We start from the raw sequence: 21,908 nt of genomic DNA on the forward strand, positions 1-21,908 counted from the left end.
CATTTTAATATATAATAATCTATAAAAAAATAAATCCTACCTTGGCGAACAAGCATATAGACTTTTTTTTCAAAAACATAAATTCCAAACCTTTCACCAGTAGTGTATAGAATAATAAATGCGACTGAATTCGCTTTGGATCAAAGCGTCTGCTAAATGCATGAATGTAAAAGTAAAATGTAAATGCAATGAATACAAATCCTGAATTTAAAATTGATTACAAGATCATGATGGTCTATTATGCTAGGCCAGGCTGTATTTAATCTTGTGAACACACATTAGTGGGGCGTTTTATTGCTGCTCTGATGTTACACAGACTGGGGCGTCTGGAGGAGGACATAATTGCTTGCCGAGTGGGGCTCCTTATTTTGGATTCTGTGGCCTCTGTTGTGAGGAAGGAGTTTGACACGTCGCTGCCGGGTAATCTAACGCACAGGAGTAACTTACTGGGCCAGGAAGCTGCTGTACTGAAGTACCTCTCGCAGGAGTTCTGCATCCCAGTAAGATTGTTTACATGGTTGTGTATGTCTGACTTTTTCAAATATCGCACACTTGTAGTGCACATGGTCAACCACAAGGTGTCGCTATACATTTGTGTATAGTGCTGTGTTATAGGTCACCTCTATATTTCAAACACCAGAGGGCGTTAGAGAGCCCAGATGAATTAGAAAAACACTCTAGGCCTGTTCACACAACGCCTGCTCCTTTTCCATGTCATTTGATCTTGGGAATTTCCACACTACTTTAAGATCTTCAAAGATTCATACGTGAAGCCTTTACTCACCTCCTGCATCACCACACATTTATCTAGAAGAGGATAGATAGGATTGCACCGGAATATGGTTTTCCGCTTCCTACAGCTGGAGGGCTGTTCCAGGATCAGGTTTAGCTCTGTCTGTATTATTCTTATCCACTAGTTTACCACTGAACACATAAAGTGGGTTCCGAAAGTCTGAGCAAATAATTTTTTGAATCATTTACATTTTTATGATTATTGTATAGAGAAAAGTACAGTATAAAATATTAGGAAGTTCATGTTAATGTAAGCTAATTGCTTACAGATCATGTTTATTGTTACTTGAGGCAAATTAGGATGGATCTACCATTTTATTGACTATTTTTGTGCTTTGGTGACATTAGGATCAGGTTTAAATGGAAGTGCGTTTCAACAAAATACTGGGCATTCCCTTATTTCAAAATTACTAGTCAACTATTCTCAGAGGACATCTCAGGCTCTAACCCCAAAACTCATCTGATCTGCAGTTATTTGCCTCTCGTCCCCCTCCAGCCATGCTCATTTTAAAGATAGCTTTTGTGTTTTAAATCAGTGCAGTAAATGTCTGGCTTGACACTGCCAGTGGCCACAAGTGAGTTTTAATACTGCTTTCCACAGCAGTAGAAATGGGCCTCAACATGAAACCACATGGTAGATAACTCCTAGAGGTAGGTAACTATGTTATAGCCCCCCTCACACACATAAAAGCTCATAACCGTAAAATAGGTCAACCCATTACGTTTCCAAAATAAAACCTTACACTTTAGCACCTAGAGCCAAACCGTAATGAGGTAATTAAGTTTGTTCTCCCAAGCTTTAGAAATTTAAAGGAATGTTGAAATGTTTTAGGTTTTGGCTGATCGTTTTTATTTGTGTAGTTTTGATTAAGAGAGCCGTGGAAGACGTACACTAGCGCAGTGGTTCACTTTAAATACCGCTTTAATACCACGTTTGATCAAATCAGAACATTGACCTAGTTCCAACAATGTTAGCTTTTTGAGTGCAAGCTTAAGTACTGTTAATGACATACTGCTATATTTTAATTAACACCAATATTCATGTACTTAAGATAGATCATGTTGTAAGGCCATCAACAATCCCTTGTTTGACCCCTCTGCATATTTCTGGAAGAGCCCTATCAGATAAGCCTCTAAAAACTCACACATTGCACAATAACAAAATTTATTACAATGTAATTTCATGCAAATACATTTCATATAAAATGTATTATAAAATAGGAAACAATTTCATCTACAATTTCTGTTGTCAACATCTTTTTGAATTTTAAATATATATATATATATATATATATATATATATATATATATATATGCAAATATTGTGGATTTTGTTTATATTTCAGAATTCATACAGTAGTGGCCATTGACATCTTTGACCATTGACAAAATTGCCATCACCTTTTTACACACACACACACACACACACACACACACACACACACACACACACACACACACACACACACACACACACACACACACACACACACACACACACACACACACACACACACACACACACACATTATCAAAATGAAGTATAGTCCTACAAAGCTATTATTACCAGAGCATGTGATCAGAGCAAGTAATTTTACTATTGTTGCCCAGCATGGCTATACCAGCTCAGTAGGGCTATTGCAAAGTCTACTTCTGAAATTTTTTTTTTGCTTTTCCAGTGCATGATCGGTACATGATTGGAGCGTTTGTGGCGTGAACGACAGAGCAGAACGCTCAGCGCAAACACGGAGCGGAACATTGAGTAGAGAGCCATTGAGACAAACCCGCTCGTAAAACCTGATTGCCGAACACGGAGGGGCGGGGCGGCATATATTCGGCTTATATTTTCAGCCTTTTTTTTTTTTGGCCAAAAACACGAAAATGCCATTTTCTGCCGATCATTTTCGGCGGACGAAAATTCGGTGCATCCAGCTTCTATGGTATTTGAATTCAGCTTTGCTTAGTGTACACAGCATCTTTGTTTTGTCAAACGCGCCATCAGGCAACTTTTTAAATGTAAACATTCCTCCTAAAACTCCATCCTTGTCCTTTTCCATCATGACAGGGTGACTTGGTTCGGCACACTCACAATAGCAGGCAACAGGAAGCCATTTAAACGAGGCAAAAAAAGTGCTGCGTCAATTGCGTTATTTTTTTTAAATGCGTTAAACATCTCAAATTAATCGCAAAGATTAACGCGTTAATTCCCCCAGCCCTAATATATATATATAAGTATATATCTATATTTAGGCCTATGCATTTGCCTGTTTAAAATGTACTTACCACATGGCCCAAAAAATAGTATTATGTAATGAGTTATGTAAACATTTGTTAAGTAGTGCGATGATGGAATTCAATATCCGCTGAACTTGCATAGTGTCAGCAGACTGTTTATTCTCATCTTTGTGTGATCTAATCTAACTGGACTAAACTGCAGTACAGATGTTTCCCTTCTGTCTCCCTCAGGTGGTTTTAACTAACCAGATCACCACACATGTGGGCGAGAAGGTTCACTGTCCTCAGAGGAATCCGGCAGATGGTAAGAACAGCCTTCCATCGTCTGCTGGAGTCTACACTCATTTTTGAGGAGAATGTTTTTGTTTAAAATGACCGTGTTTTGGGATTTGATGGTGGAAATTTAGACCAGAAATTCCTGTCAAGAGGCTCTTCTGTTTCATCCGTCCCTAATGAGCCGTTCTCTGATCTGGCTAATGGAAGCCATCGTTCCGAGCCATTCAGAGATGGAATGTGGGATAAATGTGCGTCAGATATGACCTTCCACACAAGCAGCTGTTGTAGGTTCTTCGGAACTACATCAATGACCCTGGAGAAGATGGTATTACTCTAACCAGGGGGCTGAAAACACAATCCACTCGCTCAACAAACATGTCTGGGTCTCATGCGTCTCCCACGACATCTAGGCTGTGCAGTGACCCGCGTCTTCTGTCACTGTATATATGGAATAGTGCAAGTATACTCTGGCGTACATCCAGGTGTACAGTTGAAGAGGGTCTTGTTTTGGGGCAAAGCTTTGAGGAAAGAGAAACCGGCTCCGTTCTCATGTTATCTAACAGACACGTTTCTGTCCTGTAACTTAACCCCCAGACATCGGTTTCTTTATATCTCACTGTTCCATTCGGCAAGGTGGAGTTACCAGGAACTCTTTCTCCCACTCATTTGCTCTGTATCTTTCTCTCACACATGCACACAAATGCTTTTCCATCTCTTGGGATTATGTAGTGAAAGAATGGCCCTTATACAGCCTCACCCTGTTTATCTCCATCATTGGTCTTATCTGACCTCTCACTTAAAGGGATAGTTCACCCCGAAATAAAAAAATTGTCAAATATTCCAAATTCATATAACTCTCTCTGTTCTGTATAAACACAGAAGCAGAAGGTTATTCTATGGTTCACACTGGTCTTTTTCATGTAGCGAAAGAAGATTGGTGTCAAGCTCCACAAAACCCCTCCCCCAAGTACAATTTATTCATGCTTGCGTTCAAATCAACATTTAAATGCATCTCAATTTGTCACAAGACACTAGAGAACTAGTATCGTTTGAATGTGCAGTAGTGAGAAGTGAGAATATTCTGAGCAAGTGAAAGATTTTAGAGTTTTTCGATTTTAGAGTTTTTAGCGAAGAGTTTTTCACGAATAACTACTCACATTTCTGTCTGTGATATCTCACAAAGATATCATGAATTCAGAAGACTTTAAATAAAGTGGGTAATGTTAACAATATTATCATGATATCTATAGAAATTTTGAAAAGAAAAATGCCACAACTTATTCCAGTGCAATGATTTACTTTAACCCTTAAATGCACAAATGTTTCGCCAATCATTATTACATATTCGGGTCTTTAGCGACCCGGATCTATATCTAACACAGATGGATCTCTACCTGACACGATAATCTAAAACTCTCCCGATATTCGAGTAACAATTACAGAAGAATAAAATAAAGCATATTTTGTTACCTTCTGGAGCTTGGAAGGGTTCAGTTTGAGCAGATGTTTTATACCATCATCACTGTCCTCTTCAGAGCTCATTTCACAGTACATTCAGCATCTGGCTCATATTCACAATCTCAAACATGTTCTCAAAACTATAGCTTTCAATATCTTCAAAATCAATATTTTGATAGCTGACAGCGTCTTCACCAGATCCACCATCAAGTGACAGTGACAGTAATATTTGATTGTGTTCAGTACTTGCTCTTCAGTAAATCACTGTACCATTTCAAGTTTTGCTGATGATACTTCCTATTCTTTTGTTTTCTGCCTGCAGTAAATATGAGTGAAACGTCACTTCATCATTGTGTATCAGACATTAACACCTTGTGGAATAAATATGAATTGCACTTATTCAGTCATCAAAGATGCAGTTGTGCTGAAAAAATATACTTACGACTAAAATGCTGTAGTATTCTGTCAGGCCAGTAGTTGGCGATGTCACTTTGTAAAGAAACACTACACGCCTACAGACTGAACTGAACTATGCGAGCGCATGTCACAGTTTTCACAAATTTGTGTTTCTGTAGTTAACACAGAGATAATAATGTTATCATTTTCAGCACCTTGCACTTTGAAACTCGAATTGTCGGCCAAAACGCCATTGTCGTGTAAATGAGTGGCCAAAAACGCATAACAAGTTTTTCAGTTTTAGTTGAAAACGGTGTTTAAAAAAAGACTAGAGATATGTGCCATGACTAGTTTCATTGACGTTTAATCGGACATTTTGTTACCGTCTATAGTTAACAAACCCCCAGATGACAGTTCAAGAAGTCTTTATAAGCAGTTCACTTAAAACAGCCGACTTAATATGAATGAAACAGTCCAATCTCATACAAAATACCACTGAAAAATATATGCAAGATCAAAGTCTGAGGTAACATGAAATTATTTTGTTTTCCGCTCCAGGTATACAATAACATAATGTGTTATATTAAAATGTAACATTAACTACAGTAATTTGAACATACCCTTTCTAAAAATATAGAGCAACACATAAATGTTCAAAAAAAAATTAATACAACAACTAGTATTTCCAGTGCTGACTAGCAGCAGTAATGTTTAATTGACTTGTCTCACACATCCCTAATCTTGAGAAAATGTTTTCCTCTTGGCCTAGGTAATGGAAACTACTTTTGAGGTCTTTTGTTGAAGTTGTAGACAAAAGGCCATACCTGCTGTTTGTATCTGCTTCCATGGTTAATCTGAGATGTTGACTATTGTCCAGAATAGTAGTTGCTCTCGGCTACAACTGTCTGCTGCCTCAAGCTTGTGATGAGGCCAATACACATAAATCATAACAGACCTCAGCAGATTTACTCACCATATCCGCTCTAGTCACCAGCCATTGGCTTCAAATTACTTTTGGGGTCAGATTGGATTCCAATGCTTCAAGTGTAAGGTCTGTGTGTAAAAGAGGCCACTGTGATTTAGTTCAGAGCTCCTCTGAACACTGATAAGAAGGCTATTTTGTGCAGTACGATAGGAAAAAGCATGACAGAGGAGGCTTTCTTTGTTTAATTTTCTCCTGCATTTCTGTAACTTTCTAGAGGATTTTAGCATGATGATATTATATTATGATACTACAAAAAGGGAGTTGTTCAAGGAAGTTTTACATTGTTATTTTTCTATGATGCTGTTTTATGAAAACATCAAGCAAGCTCAAATCAGGGGTTTAAAAGCTGTGGTACCTTTAGGTAAGATTTATTGTCCAGTAGCTACACTAAGAACAAATATTATCATCCGATTAAAAAAACGGCAAGAAATTGCAAGAAATTCACAGTTAAAAATACAGTGACAATATTATAGATATTACGAGTATTGTATATTTTACAACTTATATTTCATTAAAGTCCCCCTGTGTTGAAGATCAAACTTTTAATGTTGTTTATATGTCTATGTGTTTTTTCTAATATGCTTTAAAACATAACCATGTGCAAATTCGTAAGTCAACTCCATTGCTGAGTATTTTCTCCTTATAACTGCAGTGATCCAAAGACTAAGTAGTAGTGGGAAGTTTGGATAATTTTGCTGACTCGGATCTTTGATTTTTTTTTGAGTCATTTCGTTAATTTCAGCAGAATGTATTTAAAATGTTACATGTTAATAGCCAAATTCCCCGAACACATCAAATGTCAATCTCATTTAGAATATGAAAAAAATTGCCATGCAACGGAAAAGACAAATTATGAAAAACAGAAACGATTCATTCATTTATCTTGGTCTTCAGGCTATGCAGTCTGTTAGTTTACCTCACCTCCTGAAGCTGTTTGTTCATCCCGTGACATCCTCATAAACTGAGCTATGAGTCTGTAGTACCGGATACAGAATTGATTAGTTCACGTTTCGAGTCTATCGACTTCGGGTTCGAGTCATTCGTTCATCACATGACAGCCAGATATAGGCTGAGTTATGCAGTCGGTACCGGATACAGAATTGATTAGTTCATCTTTCGAGTCTTCGGGTTCGAGTCGTTCGGTTACAGTATATGTCACGTAACTGCATGTTGTTATTAGGCTATATATAGTTACATCCAAGCTATTTTAAGGTGTAAAAAACGTTTACATATGTATTTTTGGTGATCAAAGATGAGTTTTAAGTGATGAAGTTATTGACTACAGGGGGACTTTAAGTAATATAATGTTACTATACCAATCTACTTGAACTCCCAAAATCTACTCTTTATCTTAAAATGTATTGAAATAAAAAATGAAGACAAAATACTATCAGATGCTAAAAAAAAGATGCTGACATGACACTAAAATTAACTAAATAACAGAAAATGTAACACAAAACGTCTAATGTGTAATAACAACTTTTTTTTCTGGCCTTCAACCTAACACAAATGAGAAAAAACAAACCAACTTAAATATGTGATATGTCATGAGACTTCTAGAAATAATTTTTTTTCCGTTTTTCACTGTTTTACAAAAAAATATATATAAAATTGACAGTATTTAACATTCAGATTACATATAATGCAATGTTAAACCAATCTGTTTACGGTAATGTAACTTAAAGTTAAAGCAGTTAACCGTTTTTTTCTTTAGCATTTTTACTATTTTTACAAATAGTCCTCCTACCATGAAGAACGGAACTGGATTATGCACAATGCAAGGGTTTTGATGTGTATACTCTGCACGTACATGTCTAAACAAATTTAAAATAAGTTTTTTCTCTTATCCAATGCAAATTGATAATTTTGCAATCAAAGTTTAAAGCAGCTATAATTTAAACACAAAAATGCAATCACCCAGTGAGAAACATAACTGATCAATTTGTGCTAGATCTGACCTTAAGACGGTGTAATTAAATGGGCCTCCTTAAAACCAACTAGTCACTCAATAAAAACATTTGGACGGGCTGAATTTGGTGCAAACGCAAATTGGATCCTTTAATAACTGATTTGCAGGGTATTAAAAAGACAGCTGATTGAATATCACAGTGTGGGAAAGCAGCACCCATGGCTTCTGTTGGGATCAGAGAGAGTAGGCGGATTATACTGGAACCCAGAGCATTGATTTAAGAAGCTGGGTCTTAACAGGGCGTCACATTTGTTTAGTCTGGCCCTCTCCAACCTTATTACCATGAACTCGCATTAAGTCGCATGGTCATTAGTCTGCGATTCTTTCAGACATTGTTAGGGGAATCCACTTGGAATGAGTTGTTCCTGTTGATAGCTCTGTATATTTGCACATGGTTTTAGTGCCTTAGTCACTATATATTAATTATGCAAATAAAGTAACCCAAATCTGTTGAACACAATTAACACAATGCAGTTCCCCATCTCGCAGGTCGGTTCTGAGCGGAGAATACAGCAGACTACCGCTTTTTTTTTTTTGGTGTATTTTACTGGGACTCGTCTCTTTAAAATGTGCTCATTTACACACATCGTACACACACAAACACGTAAGTGTTTATTAGCAATAATAACTGGCTGACTGACTACATTATTTTACTTATTACTCAGATATTCACCAAATAAATATGTGGACATGAAGTATTGGTTTGAGTTTAAGTACAAGTTTATATTGTAAATAAAAAAAGATCAAGATGAACATTACAACAATATTAAAGTAATATTAATATTGAAGTCCACTAAGGTCATTTTCACTACAGTCCTATAATCGATAACTGAGGCGCAAGATGGTGGCAGTTGCATTTGTATTAAATGAGGAAGCGAGTCTGTGGTGTGATACTAGACACAATAATAGGTTTTCAACAAGAAAATTAAGTTGCTGTTATCTATTACTCGCCTTCATGACGTTGCAAACCCATAAGACTTTCGTTCATCTTCGAAACGCGATGAACATATTTTTCATGAAACCTGAACCTGATTTCTGTCCCTCCATTGAAAGTCCAGGTAACCACAACTTTGATGTTTCAAAACCTTCATAAAGACACCCTGGGGGTTCACGTGGGAACTGCATGGGGTTCATGAGTTTTTTGAAAAGCTAATAATTAACAAATTAAATTAATAAACACTATTCTACCAATCAATAAAAGATTAAATTGATGAAATATTTTATGTTTGCTTACATGTCATGTGACCAAACATCAGAGAACTGTGAACATTGAAATTATTGAAATAAATCTCGGGCTATTTCAAGTAAATATTTTAGGTTAAAGTGGTTAGGCTGTCAAAAAAGTTGTTTGTATCAACGCATACACAGAACGCATCAAATATGGTAAACGTACTTGCTTGACGCGGCGAACGAAGCTAATTGGTTCATGTGCGTCAAGCGAGCATGTTTGAACTTCCGTTTACTATATTTCATGTGCTCTGTATGTTTGTTGATCAATGCTTATATGTGAATAAAATACTAAATGAAATCTGAACATCATATAAAGCGATCGAGTCTCTTCAGAAGACTTGGATTAAACCGCTCTATTCACATGGATTACGTTTTTGTGGAATAGACTTTCAATAGAGATACAGAAATCTATCAGGTTTCATTTAAAATATTTTCATTTGTGTTTTATACCTGCATGAAAGTCATATGGGCTTGGAACAACATAAGGGTGAGCAAATGATTACATTGTTTGGTTATATTTTGGGGTGAACTAACCGTTTTAAGTAGTGGCGGTTTGAGTTACACCGAATGAAGCGGTCTCATATGCGTTGATTCCGGTGAATTTTAGGAATGCCACAAACAGAATGACGTTTTCCAGAGAGCAGAGTTAAAAGGTTGTGATGCAAAAATATACACAAACATACTTTTTAAGTGAAATTCATCTTAGGATATCTTGAAATGGTAAATTTCAGTTGTTTTCTCCAAAAAGAAGGACTGACTTTAGTTAAACAGCATTTCAGTCTAGTTAGCACCTGGTCCGATTGCGTGTGTTTAGTAAATAAAGCCCAATTTTGTGGTAAAATTCTGTGTGAAAAGCGGCGCTGTTTAGTGAATTTGCCCTTTTTATCCGTTAATGCGAAACAGCTCAAAACCCATCTGGAGCTGTAAAGTGGTTGGCTATTGTTTCCATTTTTTTTTCTTCGGTGGGGGGTTATTGAGGATGTTGTTTTTTTCAGAGGAGGGGCCTTCCAGACATCCAGTTCACTGACATGCCGTGCCAGCCTTTTCAGGTTTCTCCCGCACTCGACTTTCCACAGGAAATGTTTTGAGGAAGTGAGAGTTGCTGATGTGACAGTTGTGAATAGTATTGTCAGATTACAGCATGGTGCTTAAAATGTTACACAACACAGAATCATGAGAAAGACACTCAGACCGTGACCTCAGAGGCCCTGGCTGTTTCTGGTTGCGGCGCAGTGGGCGAACATAAACACACAGGTGTGTTTACATAGCAGTTCGAAGAAGACCCGGATGAGTGTTATGTCAATAGTAACATTGGTAACTTCCTCAGGTGTCTGACCCAAAGAAGCGTTTCCATTGTTCTTCGCGCTTATCATCTGTTCTACACTCAGTCCTTAAACTGCAAAAATGACTCAATGGCTCCAAGTATTCAAGTGATTCACTGTAGATGAGTGAGTTATAGCAATTGGGGAAATGGTGCAACATGGCTAAACAGCTTTGTGCAGAGTCCTAAATTAACCTCCTATGGTGGGTGAAATGAGAAAATGTACTAGCTATAAATATTTGTTACTATGAAAATTAATTTTTGCATTTTATATATACACTATCATTTAAAAGTTTGGGGTCAGACTGTCGGTGATCAGATATGACTCTTTAAATGGATTAAAAGTGACAGGAAATACATTTATATTGTTACAAAAGATTTCGGTTTCAAATAAGTGCTGTTCTTCTGAACGTTTTGTTTATCAAGGAACACTGAATATAACAATTTCCCACCAAAATTTAAGAAGCACAACCGGTTTCAACATCAGTAATAATCTGAAGACTGAAATAACGATGCTGAAAAATACAGCTTTGCATCACAGGAATAAATTACATATTCAAATAGAAAACCATGAACAATGTTTTTTTTTTTTTTTACAGCATTATTGTTTTTACTATATTTTTGATCAAATAAATACAGCCTTGGTGAGCGTAAGAGTCTTCTTTCAAAAAGATGAAGTAAATAAAATCTTACCCCAAACATTTGAACCGTATCAGTAATTGAACAGTAATTCTTTGGATGAAAACAGCTAGTTTATGCGCATGTTTTCTTGTCAGTTAAACATTTTATCTGAATACAAACATATAATATTATGTCATAAACTAAAGAATATGTCTTTTTAAATCTAAATCATTATTTAAGTGAGATTCAGATGACCATTGTTACAATTTGGTTTAAACCATCTTACACAGTTGTGTGTCATCTTACATCTTACAGTTCTAGCAATTTGTTAACTGTTGGCAAACTACAGGTTTATTTACTTACCAAAGCCAATTTTTTCTCTAATTTGGGACTTGACAAATGTAAAGTTTGAACCCTGACTGTATGAAATCTGTTTTTTTTTTTTTGGGCCTTCAGTATCTACTGAGGAGGACTCTGGGTTTGTGACAGCTGCGCTGGGAAACACATGGAGTCACTGTGTTAACACACGCCTCATTGTCCAGTATGAAGACACCGAACGGAGACAGGTAAACACCCTTTTACTCCTCTGCGGGAATTAGCACAATTTTGTACTGATGACATCATTTTGAACCACACCGTTTTTTTTTTGTCTAATTAGATTCTCTCTAGACTGATAATGTCCCTCCCCTAATAGAGTGCAACAATTGGGTTCCGGAAGTTAAAATTCTGTTTATTTTCTGTTTCTGTTCATAGGGAATCTGTATTTTTTTTTAACAAAAACGTATAGACCTTTAAAGACACATTGTTGCCATCCGTTCACTTTATTATAACTTATTTCTTTAAAGGGATACTCCACTTTTTTTGGAAATAGGCTCATTTTACAACTCCCCCGGAGTTAAACAGTTGAGTTTTACTGTTTTCGAATCCATTCAGCCGAACTCCGGGTCTGACGGTACCACTTTTAGCATAGCTTAGCATAGATCATTGATTCTGATGAGTCCAGTAGCATTTCTTTCAAAATGACCAACGAGTTTCAATATTTTTCCTATTTAAAACTTGACTCTTCTATAGTTAAACCGTGTACTAAGATCGACGGAAAATGAAAAGTTGCAATTTTCCAAGCCTATATGGCTAGGAACTACTCTCATTCCGGCGTAAGAATCAAGGAACTGTGCGGCCGTACCATGGGTGCAGCAGGCGTAATGATACGCCGGAATGAGAGTAGTTCCTAGCCATATAGGCTTGGAAAATCGCAACTTTTCATTTTCCGTCGATCTTAGTACACGGTTTAACTACAGAAGAGTCAAGTGTTAAATTCGGCTGAATGGATTCGAAAACGGTAAAACTCACCTGTTTAACTCTGGGGGAGTTGTAAAATGAGCCTATTTCCAAAAAAAGTGGTGTATCCCTTTAAATAATCATGTTTAACAGCAGAATTTGTAGTAAAAAAACACATCACCCATGATGCTGTACAGAAAATTCCACCAATCAGAGTCACGGCATTCAAATCATGCCAAACCAGCTCTATATGGACCACCCACTCTTATGAAGCAGTGTTGTTTTTGGCAGCCCTTTTAGTTTTAGTCTTAGTCTTAGTCTTTTTGACGAAAATGCTTTTTAGTTTTAGTCACATTTTAGTCACTTATAAACTTGATAGTTTTAGTCAAGTTTTAGTCGACGAAAACGCAAAAAAGGTTTTAGTCAATTTTAGAAAACAAAAAAAAAGTAGTCTTTAACAAATTAATTTAGGTTAAAAAGTATTGGAAATGGGCTTAGGTTTGACAGGTTGCAGCAAGTGTTGCAATTCATAAAACAACAGTTAACCTTAAACCCTTTGCATAATAAACTAGTCTTTCTGAATAATTCGATTGGTTGGGTCCTTACATGCGCTTCGTGAGGCACACACGCACACTAGCACACACACGCAAGTTCTCTCGCTCCCTTTCTCTGCTGTGCGCGCGCTACACATGCTTGCTCGCTCGATCTAATTCTGAAACTAGCGTACACTATGGGATTTGTTTCATTATTGATCGTACAGAGGTCAAAATTATCGTACAAATACGATAAATATCGTACGTCTGGCAACACTGGTTGTTGTTGTGTGGAATCTGGTGCGCGGCAGCCGGGTGGTGGGCGTAACGTTACCCAAAACAACGATTAGAATGCGGCATTGCTGATACTTTTTAGCTCAAAACAGACCGATTTCACGCAAAATAGGCAGAAATGACATGCATTGTGAACGTCAGACTTATAATCATTTTCGTTCCATCTCGTCTCGTCAACGAAAACTCGAAAACGTCTCGTCATGTTTTAGTCAGCTTAGAGCCATTTTTAGCTAGTCGTCGTAACGTTATCGTATCGTCATAAAAAAAAGGTGCGTCAAGGAAATAATTGCGTTATCGTCATCGTTGACGAAAACAACATTGTTATGAAGCACTGAGAATTATCTCCATATGCTCTCAAAATATGTGTATACATATGCGCATGTTTTGCAATAAACTTAAAATATGTTGTTTCCATAGATAATCAACACCTTTAAATTAATAATTTTATATTTAACCATTGTTTTTAATTTGATAGTCATTCGCAATGCTTCATGGGATTGTTGTTCTTTCCTTCATTGAAATCAATAAAAGTCTTGTGCCTTTGTCTTTTCATCCGATTTTCAAATACTTTTTTCTTTAAATAAAAGTTTTTGATATTGCGATTCACCCTCATAGCTGGTTCAAAAATAAGTGGAAAGAGACTTCCAGAACCAATGCAACTTAAAAAGTGGGCCACCTGCAAGTAAGCAGCAAATTGAGATTCAGAAAAAAATATTTTAAGGACACTATATCTTCAATTTGTCCCCCTAAACTTCCTGCTTCAACAGGAAATACGTCAACACAAGAAAATAAAACTGCACTCATCCAGCGATTTCATCTTTCAGACAAGCTTAAAAGAAAGAAAACGTCTTACTCCACCACCCCTTTCATTGTCTCGGTCTGCCCTACTTGTTTTCGTCCGGTCAAATAATGGCATACCTCATTGCCCGTACACCCTTAGAGCCCTGAAGACTTTGTTTTTCTCTTTTCCGACTGAGCTCCCATCTAAAGAAAGGCACACTGATAGAGAGGCAGTGGTCCAAAACTGCTGGTACACAAGGAAGGCAATGGTGCCTGGCTCTTTTGTGCGGTTCAGTGGCTCTGGCACGGTCACTTCAGTGAAAAAAACCCTCAGAAACTCCCTGATTTTCCGCCATTTACTGTGGATGTCATCCATTAGAGGTAAAGTCATGGTACTTCATATGTGAAAGATGTGCGTATGGGTTAAAGTGAGGGGAACTGGGCTGGTTTGGGTGGCTGAAAAGCTTTGTGTCTGTGTGTCACGGCGCATCAGTGAGGAATCGCATTCACACAAAGCAACTGGCAGCAGGTTTGTAAAAACTAACTAATTCTTAACCACAAGTAACAAGATATTTCCCTGCAAAGGCGAAACTTAGGAAATGCACCAGTTTATTTTTGTACAAATAAGCCTAGAGCAAGTCTTGCCGTCTGTGGACGGTTATTAACTTGAGACGGAAATGTCTTTCATTTCATGAGTACACAAGTTATAAAGCAGTCATATTAGGCAGAAGGCACAAAAGCTTTATTTGTTTACTTGGATTTGAGGGATCTGATTCATTTCCGTTGAGTGTTTTTTGCGCAACAGTTACCAGACAGTTTCACCCTTCACCTCGCGCCCGTTTCCTCTTTTGAGTTTTGTTGAGTAGTTTTCACTCTAATGCTATCTAATTTTGAACAAGGCGCACCCCTAGTGCAGGGTTTCGATATTAGAGGCTGATGACAAAAGGAGTAATGTAGATTCACCATCAGCTCTAATAGGCTTTGACGCAGGTTGCCTGTAGACACTGCTGAGTCTGGTAACCCAATGCTGCTGCTTCCCTACAGGCTGTTTTCCAGGATCCTATGCTTGCTTTTATGCCCATTGACGTAGCAGCCAGATAGATGCCCTTTTTGTTGTATAAGGTGAAGGAGTTCAGACATGTTAAATAATGAAGTGCAAGTAGGGTTATTCATTTAGTCTGATACATTTAGTAAAAACAAACAAAAAAGTGCTTTATTTTCTGAAGTACTTTCTTTGTTTTTGCTGTGGAGTAAAGATATAAAATAATATAATATAAATATAACCAAAATAAACAATACGTTATCTCTTCTAAAGCCATTTTTTTAATTCAGTGATTCACTTAACCTCTTATAACCCCACAGCCATTACATATTTAAAACATTAATATCCTATACTAAACCTAAACTAATCTTGACAAACTATATATAATTTGAAAGCTTATACAATCTCTATTTGGTGACTGATTTACAAAATAAATTACAAAGGAGCCGTAATTTATCAATTTGCAACAATAATATTTTCATACTCCTAAGTTCAGACCTTTATTTTGAAATAGTGATGAACATGAAAAATCATGAAAGAATGGTAGAAACCTCAGTTTCTTTTCATTCCAAGAGTTCAAATGAAAAGGTTTGTAGAAAAAAAGGTCTGAACATTTTTTAAATATAAAGAAAAAAAAGAATAATATAGAAAAAGAAAATTCACCATTTGTGATGTGGCAGTGAGCTATTATGCACATACGTGTTCTTTTTGTGTTTCTTAGAGGTTGAATTCATTTTAAAATCTACCAAACTTTCGCCAAACCATCCTATACTTCTGAATAGGATGTCTACTTCATAAATTGTATGAAAATTGTAAAAATAATGGTTCAGATCACTCAAACAACATATGGAAATGGAAGCGCCCTTATATGGGCAGTAATGTCAACTAGTGAAAAAGTTTGGTACTGCGCCCAATCAAAATCTTACTGAAAGCTTATTTTTTGAGATATCAACCTACAATTTTTGGCTTTGATTTCTTTGCATTTTTAGAGTCCTCCAGATTTTGAAAATATATATTTTATATAAAATATGAATAATACTAAATAATAAATTTAACATTGTACATTTTCATAAACTCAAACTTCTATAACTTTTTTTTCTGTTTAACTTCCTTAATTTATTTCACTTCTACAAAAATCTGCCAAATGTTTTATTTAAAACAAGACCAATCTTACATCTATTCTTGTCTATTTAAAAAAAGGGGGGTGCCGCTTAAGGGGATAAAAATTAGTTCCACAATAATAATGTAATGCCTTTTAATGTTTGTTTTTTTTCATTTGGGGTCTTGTATCCCCCATAAGTTTGTGTGTGTGTTCACTACCATTCAAAAGTTGTTATATTTATATTTTATATAAAATAGATTGTTACATATAATATATATATATATATAAATAACATTTTTAAAATTAATGTTGTTCCTTTGAGCTTTCTGCTCATCAATGAATCCAGAAATATTAAGCTGCACAATTGTTTTCAACATGATAATAATCAGAAATGTTTCTTGAGCAGCAAATCCGCATATTAGAATGATTTCTGCAGGATCATGTGACACTGAAGACAGGAGTAATGATGCTGAAAATTCAGAAAATGACCTTTTTTAATAATTTTGTGTATAATTTGAATTAATAATAGACTATTATTACAATAATAATTTTATTGCATCTGATTTTAACACACCAAAATTAGATAGAAACAAACAGAAGCAAGACTGTAACGAAGTTTGTTGTTATGGGAAGGAGGAGGCGGGAACCGGCGAACATTGAACACTTTTAATAACAAAATAAACAAAAACGTATAAGCCATGCAGCACCCCCTCGCGGACGACTGCTGGCCACACAAAACAGAAACAAAACGCAAGTTCAGGCCTGTTCCTCTCTCGATCTTCACAGTCGTCGTTCCTCCTTTATGCCTCCGCTCCTCCGTGAGAGACCTCCACCTGTATAGATCTGCTAATGGCTTAATTAATGTATGTTACATGTGCAGAAGCCGCATGTCTTACATGATCACAGCAGTGTGTATGTGAATGTATTGGCAGTAGCAAGTCTCGGTACTTGCTCTCTAGCAGCAGCGTAGCAGATCTATTGCGCCAAGACCAAATACATTTTCTCTGCCATATCTTGTGAGAGATGTCATGACATAATTAGAATTACTTTGATGAATATAGCCTATTCATTTTATGAATTAAGTCCATTGTAAAAATGGTAAATGGACTGCATTTATATAGCGCTTTCACAGACTCAATGGCCTCCAAAGCGCTTTACATGTTGCCTCACATTCACCCATTCATACACCGACGGCGGTGTCAGCCATACAAGGCGCCATCCAGCTCGTCGGGAGCAGCTCCAAATTATTAGCGATTTGCCTTGTATTGATACCGTAGCCATTAAGTGACATTGAGCCCTTCTCTTACTACTTCTACATCTCTTCTTGTTTCTTGTTTTAGATTATCATTGCCAAGTCACCCGTGGCCCCTTTTGCTGTGCTGAGCTACACTGTTCAGAGGGAGGGCATCCGTCTTGAGGGTGAGTGTGTTTGAAGAACAGTGTACTGACAAAACTGAACCTTAAAAACATGACACCAGTGTAGGGCAGGTAAGGACATGTTATGAAGTGGAAATGCCAGTGGAAATGAAAATGATAGGAATTAATGGTGTTAAACTAAGTGCGCGGGAACTGGTTTTAGATGACATAAAATTGACGTATAGAAATTGTTTATGGGAAGTACACATCCTCAAAAAGTACATAATATATTTTAAAGGGGTCCTTTATACATTTTTAACTTTCTATAAAGTTTAATGTTGCTGTTTGGGCATAAAAAAAAATCTGCAAAGTTACAAAACAAAGTCACTCCAAAGGGAGTTGTTCTCTATATCAGTGTCACTGTTTCTGAACTCCCTGAAACGCCTCCATTGTAGTCTTGAGTTTTCTTCCGGTAACATACACATCATAATATTCCTCATTTAAATTATTTCCGCTCAAATCATGCTAAAAAAGGGTACGAGGCCTGGTTTGAGTTTCATTAGTAGTGTGAAACTCACGGTTATGGGAAGGGGTTGATTTCCCAAAGCGGTTGACCAATCACAGCGTTACAGACAGACTGGGAAGAGAGGGGCTGCAACAATGTAAACTATTTGAAAAACAATGTGGTTTTTGAACATTCAAGCACAAAAACATATTATTCAACTAGACCCCAAAAACAAAATCAAGACTTTGAAAAAGGGCGGCATAATAGGTCGTCTTTAAGGTTTAGATTTGTTTTAGTCATGCAATGTGTATTTCAGTTGTTGTTGTATGTGACTCTAGTTTTTAGTAACTGAAAGTCACACTGTTTATTTTAGTGTCATTAATCGGAATCATAAAAAAAATACCATGGTTGGTTTTTCAAAAAGCTTATAATAATACAAGTACACTCATTTGTGTGTGTGGTTTGTGTTGTTAAACCTTCTGGGTCAAAACTTCTGCCCACTGCAGTTTAACTTCCAGGACCTCTGGCTGTCCTGTCAGGATCATTTGAATTCATCCGTGGGCTTCACAGTTTACCTCGGGGCGGTTTGTGTGGATTCCCAACACCACAAAACTTTAATGGGAAACAGGATATCAGAGGAAAAACACAGTGGGGGTGTTTTGGCTCTTCAGCAGAGGTTTATGGTGGTGTATGTGGTGGACTTTCAACAGCACTTGGAGAAGAATTCAAAAGTAATTCACCTTGATGTACTCGAGTTCATTTTCGGGTTTGGAATGGAAGTAGTTTGCTTGTGCAGTTATGATTGATTTCAGCGGTTTCAGTTCAGCATAAATTAATAACAATGAATAATCGAACAGCTCACACTTCCTGTTGATGCCTGTGCCTCATGCTGATATGAGCTCACATTCAGGAGCTTGTTCTTGTTTTTGATGGGTTTTATTAGAGGAAGCAAGTACTAAATTAGCACATTTGGTGCTTTTGTTTAGAGAGATGATGTAGATTTTGTCTGGGAAATTAGTGTAGCGAAAAACATTTAGGGCTGCAACAAACTACTATTCTGATTTTCTATTAATTTTAATTTAGTTGATTAATCAAAAAATTAAAGGTTATTCCACATGAAATTCCACATGTGAAAAGTTAGAGAATCTTCTGTTGCTTAAAGACCCACTCCGATGAAAATCATGTTTTTCTAGGTGTTAACATATTCTTGTGGCATTTTTCTGATGTTAGAGGACATATCTTGTAATAAGCTCAAAGTTGTAAAAATAAGCTCAAAGTTGTATTTCTGAGTATTTCTACATTCAAATGTCTGTGAATCAGTAGCAGACGCTAAAATGCCGTTTAAAATAGACTGGAGTTGTGACGTAGTAACTCCACTGGGCGGGGCCACGAGCTCATACTCAAATTGGAACACATACTGTAACAAATAAGTCACTTTTCACCGTCTATCAATCGTCAAAACTAAAGTTTGGAGAACATCACAAACTAATCCCGTCAGTATTACATCATTACATAATGAGAGAGGGCAGCCAGCCTCCTCCAGCCAAGCAACAGGCGACATTCGTGCATGTGAAATTCCGCGCTCGTTCGGGTAAGTAAGACTTGCACACGGGTGGCGACGAGTTTCGCCTGTCGCAGTCGTTTGTCCCCTCGTGTGTCAAGCCCATCACTCGTGAGAGAGTCAGTCAGTTTTTCAGCGGTGACATTAGCATCATAATAATCCCGAAATTCCGAGCAATCCACTGATACTAAATATGTCCTGAATGATCACTGTGGGAGGGATGAAATATCGAGGCGAAGTCGAGCTGTTTTTTACCGCGACGTCTCGGAGTGAAATAATGATCGGTGATAACTTTGATTAACTTCGGATAATAATAATTAACGTGTATATAATACTGTAATGCTTCTCCGTGCCAACGGCTCCGCCCACAACGCAGAGGCGAATTGCTAATGAGCTACTGCCGCTCTGCTGAAGCGAAGTCCCAGAAAACAGCACAGGTTTTGAGATTTTGGCTAAAAATGGCATAATCATAATTTAAAGACCACTGGGAATGTTTAAAAATAGCTTTAAAATATGATCGGAGTGGGACTTTAAGAACCTGCCACATTTCCTTTAGAAATGGAAAATATACATTGGTCCTCTGTCATTGAAAGGTTTAGGGTTGCAAGATTAGTATACAATAATAATAATTAAGTCCCTTATGCTTACCCAGACTGCATTTATTTGATAAAAAAAAATACAGTAAAAATAAAACCTTTTGTGAAATATGATTACAATTTTTTTTTTTAATTCTATTTTAATACTTGTAATGTAATTTCTGTGATGGCAAAGCTGAATGGTCTTCAGTGTCACATGATCCTTCAGAAATCATTCTAATATGCTGATTTGATGCACAAGAAACTTTCAAAAAAATATTTTTTATATTTGTAGAAACTGAAACATTTTTCATTGATGAACAGAAAGTTCAAAAGAACAGCATTTATTTGTAATTTTTATTTTTTTATAAAGTATTTACTATCACTTTTTATTAATTTAATTTGCCCTTGCTTAATAAAAGTATAATTCCTTTCCCATTTATATATATATATATATATATATATATATATATATATATATATATACCCCAAACGTTTGAACGGTAGTGTTTTTGTTGTGCATTTTATTGGCTACAAATGTGCTTAGATTAGCCAAATGTCAATCATTTACTTACAGTTGTGCAATATTTAAAAAATGTATTATCCATTTTTTGAATGGTTGGAGCATAGATGTTATGGTAGTAATGATGCCTGAAGGAAGAACCTGAGAAAACAGAAGTCTAAGTTAAACTATTTGGTAACACTTTATTTTAAGATGACAAAGTTACTACTACATGTACTTACTATAGTAATAACAGTAAATTATGGATAATTACAAGTAACTAACCCTAAACCAAACCCTAACAGTAACTCTATAATAAGTACATGTAGTTAATTAATATCACTCAGTGCTTATTTGAGTAAGTACAATGTAACTTTGTCACCTTAAAATAAAGCGTAACCAAATATTTATGTAATATTTTCGGTTTAAATTTTCTCCCCAAATGTGTCGTGAATTTTTGGTTTCAGTCAAGAATTTTTTTTTTCGTTGTATCACTACATCTAAGCAATTCCCTATTTCTGCACTTTGCTGACAAAGCTTCTCTATGAAGAGATTGTGTGGTTGTGCATCTTTGTGTTGGAGAGTGAGAAAGTCTTGTGTGTGTCCAGTTCAATCCAGCTATTGAATAGTTTTGCTGTGGTCTGGCTCTCTGGATCAGTTGTGTTAATCAGTCTCTCTCTCAACAAGTGCATCTTTGATGTGTGGCTCGCAAAGCCTGCCAGCTTCAAATAAAGACCCTGTATGAGAAAGACCTTTGAAACACTCTTCACACACTTCTCTCTGAGTTCTTACACGACGTCCTCAAGTCAATCGCACACGCATACACTAATGCTTCCTGCCAATATTTGATCTCAACACACCTCTGTTCTTCACTTTAATCCAGAAATGATTATTGTTGGTTACTGGTGTGTGGGTGATGCCAAAAATGCTAATTTTTTAAAATAATAGAAACCTCAACTTCCTCATCTGAAACAAACACCCCTTCCTCCAACTCCGTTTTAATATTTGATTTATTTCTGCCATTCCATTCTTCAGTGTCACATGACTCTTCAGAAATTATTCTATTATGTGTTGCTGCTCAGTATTTTTCTGGAAAC

General features: G+C 36.6%; 1 protein-coding gene across 1 annotated transcript in view; it reads left to right on the forward strand.

Annotated features, from left to right (window-relative positions):
* Window positions 1–21,908, forward strand: part of rad51b (RAD51 paralog B) — a 44,949-nt gene that overhangs the window by 5,731 nt on the left and 17,310 nt on the right. The window contains exons 6-9 of the mRNA XM_079639131.1: window positions 317–500; window positions 3,259–3,331; window positions 11,740–11,849; window positions 17,653–17,731. Coding sequence (XP_079495257.1) covers window positions 317–500; window positions 3,259–3,331; window positions 11,740–11,849; window positions 17,653–17,731 — 446 coding nt within the window. The remainder of the gene's footprint in view (window positions 1–316; window positions 501–3,258; window positions 3,332–11,739; window positions 11,850–17,652; window positions 17,732–21,908) is intronic.

This window comes from Phoxinus phoxinus (genome assembly GCF_949152265.1).
Source record: "Phoxinus phoxinus genome assembly, chromosome: 16".
In the NCBI taxonomy this organism is placed as follows: Eukaryota; Metazoa; Chordata; class Actinopteri; order Cypriniformes; family Leuciscidae; genus Phoxinus; species Phoxinus phoxinus.